The 22,157-nt window shown below is 40.8% G+C and overlaps 1 protein-coding gene across 1 annotated transcript; it reads left to right on the top strand.

Annotated features, from left to right (window-relative positions):
* On the top strand, positions 1-21,840 carry FBXO9 (F-box protein 9). Its single transcript, XM_081517362.1, is given in 14 exon segments — positions 1-743; positions 746-831; positions 4,281-4,370; positions 5,520-5,681; positions 7,887-7,944; positions 9,382-9,481; positions 11,672-11,802; positions 12,596-12,710; positions 15,332-15,450; positions 15,649-15,739; positions 16,404-16,499; positions 16,969-17,062; positions 19,365-19,516; positions 21,227-21,840. Coding segments are annotated over 14 exon segments (1,788 nt in total). The 5' UTR covers positions 1-358; the 3' UTR covers positions 21,336-21,840.
* The last annotated feature ends 317 nt before the right edge of the window (positions 21,841-22,157 follow it).

The raw sequence follows: 22,157 nt of genomic DNA on the forward strand, positions 1-22,157 counted from the left end.
GCAGTGCGACCTGCGTTGCGGGGGTGGGAGTGGGGGCTCTTTTCTCTCCTGCTTTTCTCCTGAGCGCCTCTTTTTCTCAACCTCCAGAACCGTGTTTTTGAGAAATTTAGTAATTATAACAGCTTTACGATAGGAGAATTCCACTGTTTCCTTGCACTCCTGGATTGGGATTCTAGCCACAGTCGCCGAGAACCGTGTAGCGACCATCCCGAGCACCCAATTCGAGGCCTTAGGACCGCTTGCCTGAGGATCTGAACTCTTAAGTTTGAGTTAACGCCTGTTCAAGTTTGCACAAGTTCACTGAGCCGAACATTAGGTCGAGTTTGGCCTTCGGAAACCCGATGACCTAACCCCGGCTATGCCTGGCGCGCAAACCAAGCCAATGTCCCTCGCCCTCCACCGGGCAGCGAGGGGGCCGCGGAGCTGGGCGACGGCGGGTCGGCAACGCGCATGCTCGCCGCGCCGGCGCAGGTTTCCGCAGCAGACGAGCAGCTCCGCTGCGGCGTCTGCGGTCTCCAGCAGGGCCGGCGCTCCCGTTCGCGCAGAGTCCTTGGCCTCGGCGGGCCCCCGGCGTCCCTGCGCTCCTCGAGTCCCCGGCCGCCGCCCCAGCGCGCCGCGATCTGGCCCTCTGCCCCGCGAAGATGGCTGCCGTACGCCGGGCCCGCAGTTACTGCCGCTGCCTGGTGCGCTTCTCCGACCGAGAACTCTGCTAAGCCCCGCTGCAGCAGACGGCAGGAGTAGACACCGGACTCCCAGCGCACCTCCTTGCGGGGGCGGTGCCGAGGGGGCGCCGAGAGCCCCTCGGTCGCGGCCGGCCGGCCAGCCAGCATGGTAAAGCGCCGAGGGGCTCGGGCGGGCGGCGGACGGGAGGACCCGGGCCTGCGGGGAGCCCCGGGGAAGTGGAGTGGAGGAACTTGTGAGGGGTGGGGTCTGCAAGGCTACCACCATCCCGTGGTCCTGGCCTGAGGGAGAGGATAGCGCCAGCCTTGCCCGATCCCCGGAGTTACTTCCTGCGGAGCGCCCCCCCCCCTCAGCTGGGGGCTCCAGGTTAGCAGAGCGGGATTGCTGGACGGCCGAGAAAAATGCCTCTCTTCGGCCTACTGATGACATTGAACCAATCTCTTCCCTTTATTAAAAGCAGCGAGCATAGATTGAGGTGAGCCGTCGCAGTATCTGAAATCGGAAGGGAGCTTTGGCAAGTGGAGACACTTGTTGATAGCCGCCCCTCCCCCCCCAGACCCAAAACAAAACCTGCCCATGGAGCCGCCGTTCTGGCCTTTTAAGGCGTCTTAAGTTTAGGACGCACCTGCCTGGGGCAGGGTTTGGGCCGGCGGTTGGAGGGATTCTGTCTCACTTCACGGCCGTGAAAGCCCGAGTGGTCCAAGTGGAGAGACTGAAAAGCTCCAGAAATTGACAACGCAGGTTCCGTGGAGCTATCGCGTGCTGGCACAGGTAGTCTCTGCCCCATGCTACTTTGCTTTGGCTTCCAATAAATTGTCGATGCGAGAAACTAATCTCTGGCCAAGTTGAATCTTCAAGAGTGAAATGATACCAGACTCATTAGTTAATAGTAGGCACCCAAGGGTTTATGAATGTATGAATGGTTGGATGAGTTTATGAGATCAATTTGGAGAGTAGAGAAACACTAATTAACTTTCTAAACTATTAGAGATAGTTCTCTGACCAGGATTAAGCACTTAACTTGGGGTATTAATCCCATCTGTGAAACAGTAAAATGATGAACACATGAGATACTCTGGTGAAAGGTGGCGTTAGGTCAAACTCAATTACGTAGAACAAAGTGAAAATCTCTGCATGACAGCCGAAGACCTACTTATTTCAAGTGGTATTTGAGTTGAAAAATGCAGTAAAACCCCAAATTTGATTTGTTTTTGTCATCATACTGTCAAAATCAAATTCACAGTGTATTAGAGCTCTATTATAACAACTCAGGGAAGAAGAAAGATGCTGTCTGTATTATCCATTTCCTGTCTCCCTACCTCATCCTTGAGATATGCATTATATATTCTCATGGCATTTTATTTGTTAATTCAGCCAATTTTTTGAGCACTTAGCAGCCTGGCATAGTGCCAGACCCCAGATCTTGTTGCCAGTGCACTAATTCTAGTGAAAGACATGAAATCTCAACAAAAATCTTCACTGCTATCATACCAGCACAAGTGCAATGGGAAAACAAGAGGCAAGTAAGGGGATCAGAAAATGTTTACTACTGGGATAGTCGCTGAGCTGAGTCTTGAAAGATGAGCAGCAGTGGCCAAGTGGGAGGAAGAGGACGCTGGTATTCCAGATGCAGAGAGAAGTAGTGTGTGCAAAATTTGGATGGAGGGCAGTGAGAGAGAGAGCAGGGGGAGCTCTTGAGGTCAGTTTGGGAGGACTGTTGGGTTAGAAGTGGAGGCTGAATTACTGAGATACGACAGGGACTAAGGTCCCCTTCCATTAGCTGTCCTTAAAGTTTACAGTAATAAAGCAGACTCTTATTTGGGAGAGAAATGCACTTGTTAGAGCTATAAATACAACTCTTTTATTGTGTAATTTGCATTAGTGATGTTCTTAGTAGCAAAAGTTCTCAGCTTGAAGAGACTAAAAAAATGTATTTGACAGTACTTATATTTTCCAGTTTTCTGGAAGTTCATCTGAGTCTCTGGCCTTTCTCGTTTATTTCTTCACTGCCTCAGCCTTCCCAGAGTGCCAAGCACTTTAGCATATACTAACTAGTCTACCTCTTACAGGCCCCTCTGTTGTAAGTCTGCTTGCAAGAGATAAGATGGGAAGCCAGGCATGTTTGTGTTGTGCTGTGAAGCAGGGCAAGTGTATCTGGTTGCTGTGCTCAAAGATAGGTGCTGATACAAACATCTTAGTCCCAGGAGCAAATTAGAACCCCAACTGTCAGCTGTAAAATTTACCATGTTTGGAATGAGTAACATTAGATAGATTGTATTATTTTTATTTCTAACTAACCTTCTAGATCACTTCCCTGATTGCAGCATTTCTTTATAGGATTGAACAATTTAAGTGTTGAGCAAGTCTTATTTGCTAAGAGGTGTGTTAGGTAACAGACTGCACCTGGGCAGCATTTCATTTTCAGTGGAAGGTAGGATTCAGTTTTATTTAGCAAACGTTTATGGAGACTAAAAGGGTAAAATGAAAGGATACTGACCTGGGGCCTCTGTTAAGTCCTAAGCCATGCACAGCAATTCCAGCCCTTTATTCCATTTTAAGTCAATCCAGTATATTAAAAACCTGGATTTATTTTTTAAAAAAGGAAGGGACTTCTTTACAAAAACCTTCACTGTTAACATGTCTTTGATTTTAATGAGTTTTTCTAGTACATTTAAGATACTAACAAAGTCATTCACACGTTAATAACATTCCTGTTTATATAAAGAAAGGACAATCATATATGGGCTATATGTTGTTGTTCAGTCACCCAGTCGTGTCTGACTGTTCGCAACCCCGTGGACTGCAGCATGCCAGGCCTCCCTGTCCTTCATCATCTCCTGGAGCTTGCCCAAGTTCATGTCCATTGCGTCAGTGATGCCACCCACCCGTGTCATCCTCTAATGCCCTCTTCTCCTGCCCTCAATCTTTCCCAGCATCAGGGTCTTTTCCAATGAGTTGGCTCTTTGCCTCAGATAATCAAACTATTGGAGGGCATATCCTCTTTTAAATGATCCATGAAACAAAAGCTGTTTGTTGAACTCTGTACTGCCACTGGCAATGGCACCCCACTCCAGTACTCTTGCCTGGAAAATCCCATGGATGGAGGAACCTGGTAGACTGCAGTCCATGGGGTCGCTAAGAGTCGGACACGACTGAGCGACTTCACTTTCACACATTGGAGAAGGAAATGGCAACCCACTCCAGTGTTCTTGCCTGGAGAATCCCAGGGACGGAGGAGCCTGGTGGGCTGCCATCTGTGGGGTCGCACAGAGTCGGACATGACTGAAGCGACATAGCAGCAGCAGCAGCAGTACTGCCACTAAGTGTTACTTTCTGAAACAAATCTGAAACAAAGTGTTCTTTTTAACCACCTACCAAACATTTTAAGCTGGAGACCAGTGAAGTAGTTTATTCTACAGTATTAAAAAGTTAAAGTACCAGATTTTTCCAACTGGAATCATTTACCTCATCTATGAAGAATTTATCTGGAGGGAGACAACTATGTTTCACTGGGCAGGTAGCTCAGTAGGCAGTGTAGGTTACCCAGGGACATGGACGTCTGCGTATTCTTCAGCTTTGTTTGTTTCCCTTCTCCTTAGGCAGAAGCTGAGGAAGATTGTCATTCTGAAGCTGTCAGGGAAGGAGATGATGATGATGAAAACGAAAGCCCTGCTGAGACGGATTTGCAGGTATGTTTCTTCATTTGTGCTTTCAGTTCTTATTCTGTTGGTTTCCATACATAAGCAGAAGTTGGTCATAATTATAAGATTCTTAGGCCCTTATTTGCATTGACTGTAGCTGTATTTTCATACTGGTTTTTGAAATGCTTCCATTATTATGTTATGGATTTCTTTTCCTGTAAAAAGGAATATCAGTGGCTACTGTGTCATTCAGTATATGGACTTAAAGTGTTCAAGGCATAAGCATGAGTAACACCCATCACCTTAAAAAAAAAATTTGACAGATTTGACCTAAAAGTTTGAGACCTACATATAGCAAAAGATCTTCTAAATCAAGAGAAATAATTAGCTGGAAAAACTATTTACCATGTAGAGAGAGAGGGTTGATATCTCTCATGTGGATATAATATCCTTATAAAATTAGTAAGAACATTAGAAAGATAAAAAGGGACAACTAATGGAAAAAATTAAATATATATTAAACATTTGAAGAGATAATCAGCCACAAGAAGGATTTTATCAGTCATTGGTCACTTTTATTGATTAGTTATTGGGTGGGGCCCACCTGGGAAGAAGGTGTGGTCTTGCTGAGGCCATAACCACAGGGCAGACAGCTGAGGGCTGTTTTTTGGTAGCACTGCCAACAGTTCCAGATGTGGAGGTGGGTGTCTAGGCAGCACACCCGAGCCCACCACACCAGGAAGGCTTCACTTATTCTACATTAAAATTTTTTTTTAATGATACATATTAGAAAAAAAATAATTTCTTAAAAAAAAGAATGGTTATTACAGAGTTGAGTCTTATCCACAGAATTTTGAGATGATGTATTCCAAGTAGAAAGCTTGAAAACATCTAAGTTTAGACCCTAAGTGATGGCTTATATTTTCAATTCCAGTTAAAATTTGATTTCCCCGTACCATTAAATTTCTCTTGTATAGAAAAATCTTATTTTAGCACACTTTCACTATTTCTTCAACGTCTTAAGCAAAAATTATCTTGGAAGATAACAAGTATTTAGTGGTAGTAATTTAAAGACCGTGTTTTCTCATCCAACAATATGTATGTGTGTGGACATTGGTGTTGGACTATTGACAGATTGTTCCAGAGTTGAGCTCCTCTTCCTCGGCAGGTCCTAAGGCATCCTTCTCCCCCTCCCAGGCACAACTCCAGAGGTTCCGAGCTCAGTGGATGTTTGAACTTGCCCCGGGTGGAGGCTCAGGCAACTTAGAATCTCGACCGTGCAGAGCAGTGCGAGGCTCTTTGCTGAGAGCAGCGGACACCAGAGGAAAGCAGGAGCTGGCGAAAGAAGAAAAGTTAAGTGTTATGGGCGTTGTACATGGAAAGATGTGGACAAGTGTGCCAGTGTCTCCACCCCTCAGGACTTCTTGTAGGTCTTTGGATGATATGTTACTCCTTCTTTGCTACAGGTACACAGTCTTGCTGGGACTCTAGTAATGTATACACCCCTGAGATTCACTTGGTCTCTAAAAGATAGATCCCTTTGAATTTATTAATAGAAGCCCAAAAGAGGAAAAATTTTTTCAAATGTTAACACCTTCACAAAGACCTTAATGCAGTATTTGGTTATATTTTGAGTTGAATAAATTTAGTGATGCAGTGATCACTTCCTTATCCTGGAGATTTTCAGGTGGCTTTCTAGTGGTTCACCTCTTTCTAATACTTGATCACACAAAGCACACCCAGCCCACCGTTTCACATTTCACCACGTTGGTCCCTCTGTGTCCTTGGTTGCTCACCTTCCTTGTATGATACAGTGTAGTGTTTGTGTATAAGCTTGCACATCCTCCAATATACGTTAAATCCTTTCTAGCTTATTTATAATACCCAGTGCAATGTAAATGCTTTGTAAATAGTTACAAGTACAATGTCAGCGCTACATAAATAGTTGCTAGTGTGCAGCAAATTCAAGTCTTTTTAGAACTTTCTGGAATTCTTTTCAAACATTTCTGATCCACAGATGGTTGAGCCCGAGAATGCTGATCCCAGGGATGGGGGAGGGGGGCCAGCGGGGAGGTGATTGTATCCTGTTACTCCACAGGGGCTGTCATCTTCACACCATTAGACCCAAGTTTTCATTTACAAAAATTTGCTGTTAAATAATCGACATTACCATGACAGCAAAAGACGTCCATATTTGGTTTATTTCAGTTTAGTTTGGATATACTCACAGGTTCATGACCCAGGAGAGTCTTGTGCACGCCTCCCATCCTCCCTTGACGATGATGCCTTCCTCAGCTAGACTTATTGGAAGTAGATAGAACCTTGGTACAATCCACAGAGTTTAATCAGATTTCCAGGCAGTTGACTGTGGGAGTGTATATAAATAGTTCTTTGCCACTTTATTACACATGTAGCTACCATCAAAATCAAGGTACAGAACTCTTTTGTCACCACAAGGCCCCCTTTCCCTACCTCCTTAGTTATACGCTCTCTTCCCCACCTCCTCCACAGCCATTCCTAACCACTGGCAACCTCTACTCTGGCCTCTATTTCTGTAATATTCTTTTGATAGTCAAGAAAATGTGTAATTCGTTTGAGATCCATCCCAGTTGTGTGTGTCGGTAGTTTGTCACTTTTTTACTGCTCAAATCGTGTTGTGTGGTGTGTACATACCCACTTTGTGAGACCACTCACCTGTTGAGGGACCTGTGGGTTTCCAGTTTGGGGCTGCTTTTACTGGAGCCACTGTGAATGTTCATGTGCAGGTTTTTGCATAAACATAAGTTTTCATCTCTTTGGCCTAAGTAAGTGCAGTTGCTGAGTTGTGTGGTAAGTGCCTGTTTGGTGAAAAGAAACTGCACTCTTCTCCAGGGCTTCTGCACCATTTTGTATTCCCTCCAGCAGTATAGGAGAGACTCAGTGTCCCTGCATCCCCAGCACCTTTGGTGCTGTCATTACTTTTTAATATTAGCCTTTCTGATAGGTCCTTGTGTCTCCCTAATGGCTAATGATGTTACAAAACTTTTCATGTGCTGTTTCCCATCTTTATAGGCCCCTCTGTGAAAAAATGTTTGTCTTTTCTAATCAGATTTGCTCGTGTTTTTACTGTTGGATTTTAAGAGTTCTCTATGCATGCCAAATACAAGTCCTTTGTTGAATATGTGACTTGTAAGTTCTTTCACTTTGTAGCTTGTCTTTTCATTTTCTTAAGAGAGAGCTTCACAGAGCAAAAGTTTTTAATTTTGGTGAGGTTCAATTTATCAGCTTTTCCTTTTATGGATTGTGCCTTTGGTGTCAAGTATAAGAACCCCTCGCCCAAGTCTCCCAGGTGTTTTTTTCTTTTTTTCTTTTTCTTTCTAAAAGTTTTTAAAGTTTTACTTTTGAGTCCTTGATCCATTTTTGAGTTACTTTTTTCTGTAAGCTGTGGAGTTGAGATTGAAGTTCACTGTTTTGCCAGTAGATATGTAACTGCTGTAGCATTGTTGAAAAGGCCATCCTTACACCACCCAAACTCATTTTTAATACAGATTTTCAAATATTGTTTTTCACTGTTTGTTTTTATAGGCTCGAGAACTCTTCCTAAAAGCAGTAGAAGAAGAACAAAATGGAGCTCTTTATGAAGGTAAAAAACTCAGATCCCAGGTCACCTTGTCATGACATTTCTGAATAACATCTCTGTTACTGATCAGTTTTTTTAAAAACTGGAATATATTTGCTCTTCGTTGCTCACCAGTTTTTTAAAAACTGGAATATATGAGAACATCAGTCTCTGTATATTTGAGATTGTTTTTTTAAGGCATGAAAAATAAAAATTGTATTTTTATATAACCCATCTCTTTCCAAAAAATATTGCTAAGAAACATTGTCATATGGGTAGAATGCGTAAAATAACCTTTTCTAATTTAGAGTTTAACATTTATTAATTCTTCATTATTAAAATCTTAAAAATATTGTCACTCACTGAAAAATAGGATATGCTCCTTTTATAGGTAAGTGTTTCTTCGGAGGAGGAGAATATAAAGGACAGATTGAGGAACATGTACATGTTTTCTCAATTTTAATATATGTTTTGCAAGAAGGAATACCCTTCAGCCTTTATTGTCTGTTTTGTTGGGTCCATAGAGATATGTAAGTAAACCAAGAGATGAGGCTGTTTGCCAGATTAGGTTTATAGTTAGGCTTTCATTTCATGATAGAAAAGCTATTAATTGGGGCATGGAAAAAATGCTAGTGCTTGAGTCGTTGGAGAATGCCCCCCAGATAACATTTGCAGAATTGTTGCATTTATTTGCAAGTTTCTTCTAGTGGTGTTTTTACTCTGACATATGAAAAGGGCCCAAATGATGACATCCTTCCTCAGTCTTGATTAGCCTGTGAGAGTCCTGTCTCCATGTAGTGTACAGTAGCTCACCCCGAGTGGCAGAGCACAGCAGAGTGGATGAACTGAATGGGCTTGGTCTCAGGGAAAAGAGCTAATCAGCTTCTGCAGCCCCAAGCTATATGATCCCTCACTGGTCTAGTTCTAAACCGCCTGGCCAGGAGATTTATTTAAAAACAAGTTTTATAGGTTATTTAGCTATTTAACAGGCAGCTGGAGTAAAGGAAGATGGAGTTGAAGGATAAATTCCAAAAAAAAAAAAACCCACCTTATTCTACTCAGGAGGAAGCATTGATTTTCCTAAGCTCTGCATGCCAGAAAGAAGTTTGCTTAAAGTTGTTTTTGCTGGGGCTACAGCAGTGGCATTTTCAAAGCCCAGAGAAAGACAACTACATATCAGATCACTTCTGACAATATGTGAGAGGCTGAGGAAAAAGATGGGCTAAAAGATAAGGGTAAAATGCAACATCTTAAGTTTCTGTAAAGTGAGTGCTTCAGAAAAACTGTTTCTGAACTAGTAGGGTTTGAAAATGAGTTTGTTCACTGCTCATGTTGCATGTAGAAAAGGGGAATTTGGCTGTTTGTAAAGAAAGTTACCAAATTAAACCACAATTAACGTAATCAAAGGAAATGACTGAAAATGTGTGGTCATAGCTAATTTAGCTTTATTTCTTCTTTTAGCCATCAAGTTTTATCGTAGGGCTATGCAACTTGTACCTGATATAGAGTTCAAGATTACTTATACCCGGTCTCCAGATGGTGATGGCGTTGGAAACAGCTAGTGCGTATAAAATTTGATAGACAGTAATATATAGAATTTGTTAAAGTTAAGCGTCTTTGCCCTGTTGACTCTTAACATGATAAGAAGACAGTGCTAATTCTGTTAAGTTTCATAGTCTTTAGTATGAAGACTTGTTTATAAAGTTGTAGACACTTTTTAATTAGGAAAATTTTAAGATTAAAGTATAGAAATGCACATTTTAAACATAAAAATAAGGTGATGAAAGAGGGTTTTTCTTTTAATAAAAGCAGTGATTACTGAAAAGGGTAAAGTAATGAACATGTTTTAAATTTCTGAAATCTATAAAGTCAAAATGATTAAAATGTAATCAGACCAAAGCTGAAAAAGGTTAATAATGGTTGAAAGTGAGTACATGGGGTTTTATTACACTAATCTTTCTCCTTTTGTATCTGTTTGAAACCATACATTTTTTAAAAAGGTTTTTTATTAGGAAAATGCTAGACTCTAGTCAGACTTGGTGGTAGATAGAATTTTGTTAAGACTAACATCTCTTTAAAAGCACAAGGGCCAGGTATAGGCACTTTAGTATGAAGATTTGTTTATAAAGTTGTAGAAATTTTTTAATTAGGGAATTTTAAGAGTAAAATATAGAAATGCACATTTTAAGCAGATATAACAAAAATAAGGTGATGAAAGAGTTTTTTTTTCTTTTTTCTTGTAATAAAAGCAGTGATTACTGAAAGGAGTAAATTAACATATTTTAAGCCAATAGTTGAAGTTGCTTATAACAGAAACCTAGAAAAGTAGAATTTTTGTAATAAGATATTATATTAGTCAGTATCACGTTACTTCTGTCATGAAACAGTTAAGAAGTTACCTGTATGGGACTCCCCTGGTGGTCCAGTGGTTAAGACTTTGCCTTCCAATGCAGGGAGTGCCTGGTTCGATCCCTGGTCGGGGAGCTAAGATCCCACATGCCTTGCGGCCAAAAGACCAAAAATATAAAACAGAAACAATATCGTAACAAATTCAATAAAGATTTAAAAAAATATATCAAAAAAAAAAAAAAGAAGTTACCTGTATGGATAACTTATGCTGACTGCCTTTTTTAACTGCTTATAGTATTAACACTTAAGCTTTGACTAAGCCATATTAAAAATATTCCATTGAAGTCAGCATTTATTGCCTGTTTGAACTTTGGTGCTAATAATAATTGTTCACCAAATTAGATTTAACAACATAAGGTAGTTCATACTCAAAAAGACTTGCTCAAGGTTTTTCTAAACCTTCTTTAAATTTAGGGAGAGTTGTTTAGACCCAGGTCTTAGCCAGTTTTATAAATAGATGCCAGGTGCTATTAAGAAAAGTTGTATTAAAACATTAAAGAAGCATTTCTTTCTCTCCCATCCTGTCATCTCGACCCAGATATTCTGAAAATTCTTTCAAAGTAATAGTTGTTTATTTTCTTATCAGACCTAATAGACCCTAAAAGCCTTGGCTGGTTTTTTGCCTCCTGTAAAGAGCTGGTAGCAGAGCCCGGCAGTCCCTCCAGCCTAAGCCACATGTCCATTTTGTTGTCTTTTAATAAGCCCTTCCTGGTTTTCTAACTTCATCCTCATCCAGCTTTTTTGTAAGTCTGACCATTTTTAATGTTACCTTCAGCAAAAATGGAAAGCTAGATATTTTTCTAGAACTCTTAACTACACATTTGTTTATGCTGATAGATTACTCATGGACCCTGCTTTATAAAATTACGTATTTTCCTCTAAAGGAAGGGTTACAAGGCACATATGTTAGAAAGCCTTCTTAAGTACCTCACATGACATCTGTATATTTTTTTATTATTCAATTAGGATGGATTATGGTCACTTAAAAAGATATATTTACATATGATTTTTAAAAAATCATTTGAAATTATCTTTTTTACTAATTCATGAAATCTCTACCTTACCATAAAACTAATTAAATCTCAATGCTTATATCCAAAAATTCTTAATTCTTCCCCTGTGGGAATTAAAATTTCTGAAGCTTTTTTCTTCAAAAAGTTGGTATGGTATCCACTTGCAGGGCAGGGTAAACTTTTATCATGTTTTTAAAAAAGAGTAGTAAGAAGTTTGCTTTGAGATGACTTTTTCTAAAGCAAATTTGAAAGTACTATGAAAAATCAGTTTTTAAGCTGTGTTGTGTAGACTGGGGCACTGGGTTTATTCACCTCCCTTCTTTCCTCAGCATTGAAGATACTGATGATGACAGCAAGATGGCAGACCTCCTGTCCTACTTCCAACAGCAGCTCACGTTTCAGGAGTCTGTGCTCAAACTGTGTCAGCCTGAACTCGAGAGCAGTCAGACTCATATTTCAGGTGTGACTTCATGCTCCTTGTAACTCAGTGAGAAATACTTTTCCTTAGATTTAAGTTTTCCAAACTTATAAGGTCAGATAACTGTCTTACAGTTGCTTTAGTTCCAAGTATGGTGGGGGGTCTAATTATAATTAATTTGTGTAGACGAATAAGCTTTTCAAGGTCTGAAGTAGAGTGGAATTTGTAGTGTAGTTGGTCGAGGATGCCATTCTCTTTTCAGTGATGATCTAAGAGGGTAAATATCTTGAGTTGGTGGGGCAGCCAGCCCTAAGAAAACTGAAGAAATGCTGGTATCTTCAGGGACTTCAGCCAAGTTGGACAGTAGTCCTGAAACAGGCTGAGTGTTTAAAAACAAACGTTTTTTCTTTCTTTTCATGTATTTAGTGTTGTTTAATTAGCTGTGGGAACTTTTCAAAGGAGGACAATTGAAAACTTTCAAGGCGGTGTAAATAATTTTTTAATGTTAGCATGTGCAGTGCAGATCATACATATGTATACATACTAAATTATTTTTTCTAGTATTTTTATATATCTTGACAATGAAATGATTTTCCATGGGAAAGGGAAAAGTAGCCTCAGAGATGTTCTAGACTGAAAACACAAAGATATTTGTGTGTTGATGTTAGGAGCCATTATTTCTTTTGGGTAGTTAAATATACTTCTCAGCTCTGAGAAGATCTGAAGGGTGGTTTAGAAAATTTTAGGAATAAAGATATCTGCACTGAGAATGTGACAGTCAAGTGACGGGTAGGAAGGAGAGAAGGAGAGTCACTGAGGATGGTTTCCTTTGCAGCACTGCCGATGGAGGTCCTGATGTACATCTTCCGTTGGGTGGTGTCCAGCGACCTGGACCTTAGATCATTAGAGCAGTTGTCACAGGTGTGCAGAGGATTCTATATCTGTGCCAGGTATTTACTTTTTATTTTTTTTAACCAACTCTGGCTATGGTGAAAAACGTGAAAAGGCAACCAGGGAACTGGGAAAAAATATTTTCAAACCAGATATCTGATGGGGATTGATATCCAAAACATAAAGAACTCATACAACTCAGTTGCAAAAATCCCCAAGTAACCTAAATAAAAAATAGACAAAAGACCTTAGATGTTTTTTCAAAAAATGATATGCAGTGGCCAACAGGTATATGAAAAGTTGCTCAACATCATTAGTCATTAGGGAAATGCAAGTCAAAACCATAGTGAGATATTAGTTCACTAATATCTCACTAATATGTTTGAATGGCCATCATTCAAAAGACAAGAGATAAATGTGGATGTTGGTGGGATTGTAAATTGATATAGCTGCTATGGGAAACAGTATGGAAGTTCCTCAGAAAATTAAAAATAGATTTACCATATGAGCCAGCAATTCCACTTCTGAATATATATCAAAAGGAAATGAAAACACAGACTCTAAAAGATATCTGCACCTCTTGTTCATAGAAACATTATTTATAGTGACCAAGACTTGGAAACAACCTAAGTGTCCATGGATTGATGAATGGATAAGGAAGATCCACATATATAAACAGTGGAATATTATTGAGCCTTAAAAATGGAGAAATCCTACCATTTGTGACAACATGGATGGACTTCAAAGGCTTTATGTTAAGTGAAATTAAGTCAGACAGAGAAAGACAAATACTGTATGATCTTATGTATTGCAGTCTACATAGAAAAAGAGAATGGATTTGTGGCTACCAGAGGTGAGGAAATAGGGATTAGAGGAAGACGGTCAAAAAGGTATAAGCTTCCTGTTTGAAGATGAGTACTAGGGATGTGATGTACAACCTGATGGCTATGGTTGCCATCGCCCTATGATAGAAAGTTGTTAAGGAGAGTAGACCCTAAAAGTTGTAATCACAGGAGACCTTTTCTTTTCATTGTAGCTCTATGAGTTGATGGATGTTCACTAAACCTATGATGGTTTATTTCACAATAGATGTAAGTCAAACCATCATGCTGTACACCTTAAATTTTTACAGTGATGTATGTCAAATATTTTTCAATAAAACTGCGAAAAAGTTATCCTATACTTTTAAAATCTTACATGTGAAGAATAATTGTACTTTAGTGTAATATTTAAGACAGGTGATCTTTTTTGAGTGCCTTATATAAAAATATATACTTTATCCTTAGCATCTAGAACATTTTTTAGATATTTATTTTATTTATTTGGCCATGCCAGGTGTTAGTTGAGGCACTCAGGAACTTTAGTTATGGCATGCAAGCTTTTAGTTGTGGCGTGTGGGATCTAGTTCCCTGACCAGGGGTTGAACCTGGGCCCCGTGCATTGAGAGCTCAGTCTTAGCCACTGGATCACCGAGAAATCTCTAGAACTTTTTATAATTTTGGTTCTTAAAATTCAGATGCATTGTTTTAAAATAACCTAATTTCAGTTGAAGTCCTGTTTTTTGGGTAAAACATTTGAATTGTTGAGGGCTTTGTTTTTTTATAGTTCTGTGTGCATTTCTATTTAACAAGTACCTGTCAAGCTCTCTAGTTACTCCAGTAATTTTTCTTTTAATTATACATGAGAAAACATTGTAAAAAGGGAATTAAAACAGATCTTCAGGGTTAGGATAAAACTTGATTGCAAAAGTATTCATTAAAAAAAAATACATTGCAGGATATGTTTGGAGGATGTCTCTTTTTGCAGTCTGGCTTCCATATAAATAGTTCCTATGTCTTATTTCAAGTTACAGATGAAGTAAAAGTTATTTTGTGTTGTGTTAGAATCAAGTCAGTTGCTTTGCTTTTTGTGGTAATCCTGTAACAAAGTCTTGTTACAGTTAGGGTTGGTGCCATCTTCAAAATCTATCTCCGGTCTGAGCGTTTCACTGTTTGTCTAAGTACCATTTTGGCTCAGCCACCATTAGGCCTGCTCTGGATTATGGCATTGGCATCCGGTGTGGTCTCTGGACTTCTGCTCTTACACTTGAGCTTATTCTCCATGGACCACCAGAGTCATCTTTTAAAAGCATCAGTTGTATTTAGAACCATCTAGTGGCCTCCTCTTTGCTCAAACAGCCACTGCCACCTGCAAACCTCCACCTCACCTGTCCCTAACCACCTCTCCACAGATGCGGTCTGCACTTCACCTGGTCACTTTGCTGCAGCCACACCATCCTTCTTGCTGCCCCTTGTTGAGCATGCTGAACACACTCCAGCCTTTGGGCCTCGCATGCTGTGGCATCTGCCAGGATGCCCTTCCTTGTCACTGTAGACATCTGCCTGGAAAAGGGAGTCTGTTTCCCACCCCCTTGTTGTTAACCCAGCTTTGTTTCTTTTCACACTGAGCACACTACCTAAAACTTTTCTCTCATTTTCTTGTATTTTGTTTGCTTTTCCTGTAAAAGAGCAGGGCCTCTGCCCTGTCCATCAGTCTGTCCCAGTGCCCAGCATGGTGCCTGGCAGATGCGCAGCCAATGTTACTGAATAGAAGATGCCTGTTGGCAGGAATGTTTCTCTTGTCTGAGTGCAGATAGGGGCTTACCTGTTAAATATATTGATGTTGTGCTTTTATTCCCTAGAGACCCTGAAATATGGCGTTTGGCCTGCTTGAAAGTTTGGGGCAGAAGCTGTATTAAACTTGTTCCGTACACATCCTGGAGAGAGATGTTTTTGGAAAGGCCCCGTGTTCGATTTGACGGTAAGTTGAACTCTTTAGAGCAACAAAGATCTGTTGTTCTGATTTTGATAAATATACAAGTCTTCATTTTCTATACCAGACCTGAGCACTATCAGCATATTTAGAGGAAACCGCAATAAAAATAAAGCTGGAAACGTGTTACATGATGGTAAAAGTTTTTTATTAAGTTCTTTTTTAAAAATCTATTTCTTTCTGTAGGCGTGTATATCAGTAAAACCACCTATATTCGTCAAGGGGAGCAGTCTCTCGATGGTTTCTATAGAGCCTGGCACCAAGTGGAATATTACAGGTACAACTGTAGTGACTCAGTGAGTGAAAATTTTCTCTCTCCAAGTGTTGGTGCATTAGTTATCAGACATTGATTTCGAGTGGCTTTTGCATTTATAGACAAAATGGCCCTTGGTGTTTTTATCCGGTTTATAACAGGAACTGCAGTCAAAGAGCCAACAGGTTAAGATAGATCAGGGAATTCCCCTTGGCCTCTAGATGTAGAATTACTTTGTCCTTTGGAGCTCCTCCTTGTCTTCTGTCTTATCAGAGCGCATGGGCTGCTCTTCAGGCTCATCCTTACCAGATAACCACGTCACCGAGGAGCAAGTCGGCCGTGCTGACTACCGTGGAGTAGACAGCATTGGGCCTCACTCTTGTGTGACATTAGGTAGTGCTTTAGGGAGAAACATGCAGAACTTTAACAGAGCAATGTTTCATCCAATTTATTTCTATTCAGTGAGTGACACTAAAAGTTCCATGGCTCCCTCTAAGTAATAAAATGCTTTGTTTCTCTGCTTCTGGCCTCATAGGTAACATTCGTGTCAATGATGTTTTGCCAGTTCTTTGACCCATGGTATCTCCCTTCTGGTTTCACACCAGTGCATAAGTAGGTCTGGGGACCAGTAAATAGGGACACGTTTCATATTCGCGTGTGGTGTTTTGGTGTCTGCCTTGTCCCGCAGGTACATAAGGTTCTTCCCGGATGGCCATGTGATGATGCTCACCACCCCCGAGGAGCCCCAGTCCATTGTTCCACGCTTAAGAACCAGGAATACCAGGTAGTGTCTTTCTGTAGTTTTCTGTCTGGTTCACATTTTAGGTGGTAGCTTGCAGATTATGTAACTTAATGCTGTATGATTAAAGAAGCAATCATCCGGGGCACTTGTGAAAAATAACTGATCCTGGGACTTACCTGGCAGTCCTGTGGTTGGGACTTGGTGTTTTCACTGCTGAGGGCCTGTGTTTGATCCCTGGTCCGAGAACTAGGATCCCACAGGCTACACAGTGTAGCTCCCTCCCCCTCCCCACCCCCCACCCCAACAACAACAACAACAAATACCAATCCCTGGGCCTCTCCCTAAAGGCATCCTTCAGTAAGTCTGGGGCCTTGGAAACTAGGTTTACTCACATCGTACCTGATTGTTCTCAGGCTAATTGAGTGAACACTTCTAACCCATCACTTTCTCAGTTACTTAAATATACATAATGGATAAATAGATGTAAAGTGTTTTTTGTTTTTACTTTTAGAACTGATGCAATTCTACTGGGTCATTATCGCTTGTCACAAGATACAGACAATCAGACCAAAGTATTTGCTGTGATAACTAAGAAAAAAGAGGAAGTAAGTATGCAAGGTGGAATAGGCAGTTTTCCTTTCATTTCTGTACCCAGCTCATTCAAGAGTTTTCTTAAAATTTTTTTCTTAAAGTATAGTTGATTTACAATGTTGTATTTAATTATTCAAGCATTCTCAATTAGAAAGGATGAAATGTACTCTTTCATAATTTATACTGTTATACAAAATGGGTGTTGACTTAACAGCGTATCTCTGAAGAGAAATGGAAGTTTTCTAAAATGTGGTTATTTTTTATTGGATCAACTTATTTGTTCTCCAAGTTTCCTTTTCTGGTCCAGGTTTTTTAACACATGAAAATTTAAAGCCAGGATTTCCTGTGAGATAACTAGTACAATTATATATGACTGTGTTTTTGGCTTTTCTCATTTTTAATCATAGGAGATTTTCTTTCTAAATTGTCTCATATGGATAATTCTTTCACAGAGATATTTTTAGAATTTCAGTTTCTACTGGAAATAAGCTAAAGTGAGATAATTTCCTTCTTCCTGTTCTTGCAGAAGGAAAAAAATGCCAAGCAAGTACAATAGCAGAATCATGACATTCCAGAGTATTTTAAATTCTCTTATCAGATTAAGGGACTGATTTTTTGTAGCTTTTTTCCATGTGCATTTTTTTAACCCTGGTTAAAAACCATAATGTGTACCCAAGAAGTTGTGAGGTGGTTGGAATAAATATTTTTGTGTTGCTCTTATAATTAATATAGTTTTTGAATGAAGTTTCTCTTGTGTTAAGTCCGACTCCCCACCCCCAGCAACCACATATGGGAATAGTTTTTGTTGTTCAGTTGCTCAGTTGTGTCTAACTCTTTGCGACCCCATGGACTACAAGCTTCCCTTTCCTTCACTGTCTCCTGGAGTTTGCTCAGACTCATGTCCATTGAGTCAGTGATGCCATCCAAACATCTCATCCTCTGTTGCCCCCTTCTCCTCCTGCCCTCTATCTTTCCCAGCATTAGGGTCTTTTCCAGTGAGTCAGCTTTTCGAATCAGGTGGCCAAAGTATTGGAGCTCCAGCTTCAGCATCATTCCTTCCAATGGGAATAGTTAGTCCTTCATCTGTGAGTCCTGTGGCCCTTGGCTGTGGCTTCTCCATCTCCCTCTGGCTCCTGGAATCAGGGGCTACAATATGAAGGGCAGAGATTCTTACTATCATGGTGATCATGGTCTTGAGTTTCCTGAGATCAGAGCTGGGGAGTTGTGGGGCCCCCACACTGTTAAAAGTTACCTAATAAGAGAGTTTAGGCGCTCCCGTGCTGATGACCAGTTTTCACTCCAAACTATGACACAGTGAAACCATATGTAGTGTTGACTTTCTTATGTTTTAGCAACATTCACAGAAGTGTGGTTTCAGTGAACCTTGTCACATCTGTTTCTCCATAGACTAGTTTTCTGTTAGTGCAAAAGATAAGTCATACTCTGTGCTCTTTCTGCACCACTGTTTTTGAGTAGAAGGAAGTATTAGGCCTAGAGATGGACGGCAGTTTGAGTTCCCTCTCTGACACTGACCCTGGGCTGCCCATCCGGGTCCTCATCCCCTCAGCCATCACACAGCTACCATGCGGTTACATGTCATACCTAAGGTCGTCATCCCGATTGAGATGATGTGATGGAGGCAAAAGCCTTCTGCTTTTAGAGGCTCTCATATATTTCCAAGCACTCATAAACATACACTCATACGCAAAGGTCTGTCTAGTCAAAGCTATGTTTTTTCCAGTAGCCATCTATGGATGTGAGAGTTGGACCATAAAGAATGCTGAGCACTGAAGGATTGATGCTTTTGAACTGTGGTGTTGGAGAAGACTCCTGAGGGTCCCTTAGACTGCAAGGAGATCCTACCAGTCCATCCTAAAGGAGATCAGTCCTGAATATTCATTGGAAGGACTGAAGCTGAAGCTTTGGCCACCTGGTACAAAGAATTGTCTCATTTGAAAAGACCCTGATATTGGGAAAGATTGAAGGCAGGAGGAGAAGGGGATGACAGAGGATGAGGTGGTTGAGTGGTATCACTGACTCGATGGACATGAGTTTGAGCAAGCTCTGGAAGTTGGTGATGGACAGGGAAGCCTGGCGTGCTGCAGTCCACGGGGTCGCAAACAGTTGGACATGACTGAGCAACTGAACCGAACTGATACACATTGGCAGTTGATAACCAGTGTAGCTGTCTATCCTGTGTGCAGATACCTATGTGACTTAACACGTTGCTCAGGTATTTCTGTATAGATGCAGCTCCATCTGTGTCTGTCTGCGAAGTGAGGCCCCACTGTTGCTCACGCACCTCCCCTCTTACAGAAAGCACTTGACCATAAATACCGGTATTTTCGCCGTGCCCCTGTGCAAGAAGCCGATCAGAACTTTCACGTGGGGCTACAGTTGTGTTCCAGTGGCCACCAGAGCTTCAACAAACTCATCTGGATACACCACTCTTGTCACATTACTTACAAGTAGGTGAATGCCGTAAAAACCCCAAGGGTACAGATGCCATGTGCCCTTCCTGTCCAGCTGAGGACTCAGGTAGGGTTTGATTCCTCAGAGTTAATGTTCGATCACAAAGGTAAACCGCAGTATAATCTTCTGCAAACCAAAGAAACAGCCAACCTGAAGAAAACTAAAAGTGGGCCAGGTGGAGTGTCCGGAGCTCCCCACAAGGGTCCATGGACACGTAGGTGGGCACCTCCCCTGAGAGCAGCCGCCATGAGTCTGTCGCTGCCTGATCACTAAGCTGCACGAGGGTGACTGCAGTCACTGACTTTCCAAGGCAGTTGTGAAACACCAGAACTTCTTTCTTCTCCCATGTTTCAGTCTCATCCTTTTTCACCTTATTTCCATTTGGTTTATCCCCAGGGATTATACACAGATTTTAAAGTAAGTTGTAGTTAGGAAAGGAAGTCTGCTGAGATGATCACCAGTGTTGGAAAGCCAAATTAGTGGTTCCTGTTTAAAGCCATTAGTGGTTCCTATTTTAAACTTTTTATCCTGTGAGTTAGGGTTTACTAGTGTGAAACAGTGAATGAACAATGAGAATGTGTGAGAAAGGAACAGTACTGAAATGAGTAAAATGTAAGAATTAGGAAAGTGAAATTTCAGTTCATATAGATACTGATGTTAGCTGTTGCGAGGTTTGAAAGGATATTGGTATCTGCCCAAGGGTCATTCCATGCCAGTTGAGTCCAGAGTTCTGAGAGGCAAGTTGGAGGTTGGTCGCCTTCCATCAGCCTCTCTTGACGACCTCAACCAGGTTGCTGAAAACTTCCTCAGTCACGTTGCCACCTTACGAGTAACTCTTCCCACTCATCTGGGAGGTCTTGACAGACCAGTTTTTCTTGCTTTTCTCCCTTACCTACTGGTCTTCTTGTCTTCTTTCTGCTTCTCTGAATAATTATGAAGTAGAATTTTTTTCTTTCTTTCCAAAGAAACCAAACTCAGAAATATAGCCAGGCAAATAATATTTATGAAGTCACTGGAATTTTCTGTTTTTGTTTATTTCTTTTTTCTTTTTTTTTTTTTTTAGGAGAAAAATAAAAGGCTGTGGTAATATATCACCTGCTTCCCCCTCAACCTGAAATTATGCTTTTGATCATGCAAATGTTAAATCATTAAATTCTCTTCTACCATTATAATTCTTTCTAAAATACATTTTAACAAGAGCCATAAAATATCTAGAGCCTTTGACTTAAAAATTGTTCCTTGGGAATCTTTTCAAAGGGCATAATGAAAAATATCAAAATCATTTACAATTGCCAAACACTGAAAACTAAATCCTCCAACAAAAAGGGGAATTAAGTAAATGTGGTAAAAGCAGACAGTGAAATATTATGCAGCCACAAAAATCACTTCCTGAAGAATATTTAATGATGTGAGGCAATGTTTTATGTCATGATGTATAAAGGATGACCAGAGGGGTATGACCTCAGCAGTGAAGCTCAGTATCAGGGTTGAGGCCCTATCTGAGTGGGAATGAGTGATTTTTCTTTACACTTTTCTAATATTATTCGAATTTTCTACAATGCACCTATTTTATTTAGAATTGACTGAGATGAACTAAAAATGAAAAAAAGGCTAATGCCTAAAATTAACCCCCCCCCAAATGTAGACAAGAATTTTAAATGAGCTGAAGTCTCCTTGTGATGAGTGACTGTGTGCTCTCTTTCCAGATCTACTGGAGAGACTGCGGTCACAGCATTCGAAATCGACAAGATGTACACGCCACTGCTGTTCGCCAGGGTGAGGAGCTACACCGCCTTCTCAGAGAGGCCGCTGTAGCCCTCATGTCCGCCCCCACCGCGTTGCATGAATAAAAGTATATAGAGAAACAGAGCAACCTAAGTTATAAATGTATATATATATATGATATATATATATGGAATTGGAACTTATTTTACATTGTCGGAGTTCTTTCAAGAAGAGTATTAAATTGATTATTTTTTTTATTTAAAGGGAAAGTTGATTCTTGGGGTGTTTGTTTTGAAATTAAGTTGAAATTATTTTAAGTTTCAGGACACTTATATTGTGGAAAACCACATGAGGTTTTAAATCATGCCCTTTTTCAAGCAGACCTCAGAGCAGGCTTCTGTCACGTAGGCCGTCTTCTGAACGATCAGCCCAGTATTGAAACGCATCAGGGGAGCACCCCCATGGGATCAGCATCTATTTCACGCATGACGTAGCGTCTTTTAACTAAAAGCTCAAAATGTGAACCCCTGTTCTGAATTTGTTTGAAACTGTTTGACCAGTGAAGATCATAAATAAAAGGTTTCTTTCAAGAAAATGTATTTGGATAGCCTTTTTCAAACGTCAGAGTAATGAACGGTCCTAAGGCAGCCAGCGAAGGCTCACAGTTAAAGGAGTCATCTCAGTCTTTATAGGCAGCCACAGTCTGTAGTGTCTGTACCGGGTCCCCATCCAGGCTCCCTACAGGTGTGTGACATTAGGACTCCCTCAGGGCCAAGACTCTGAAAGAACAGGAAGTGGAGTGAAAGTTGCTCAGCCCTGTCCAGACTCTGCAACCCATGGACTGTAGCCCACCAGGCTCTATCCATGGAATTCCAGGCAAGAATACTGGAGTGGGTAGCCACTTCCTTCTCC

Source organism: Giraffa tippelskirchi, chromosome 8 (genome assembly GCF_054371585.1).
Source record: "Giraffa tippelskirchi isolate mGirTip1 chromosome 8, T2T-mGirTip1v1.2.pri, whole genome shotgun sequence".
Classification (NCBI taxonomy): Eukaryota; Metazoa; Chordata; class Mammalia; order Artiodactyla; family Giraffidae; genus Giraffa; species Giraffa tippelskirchi.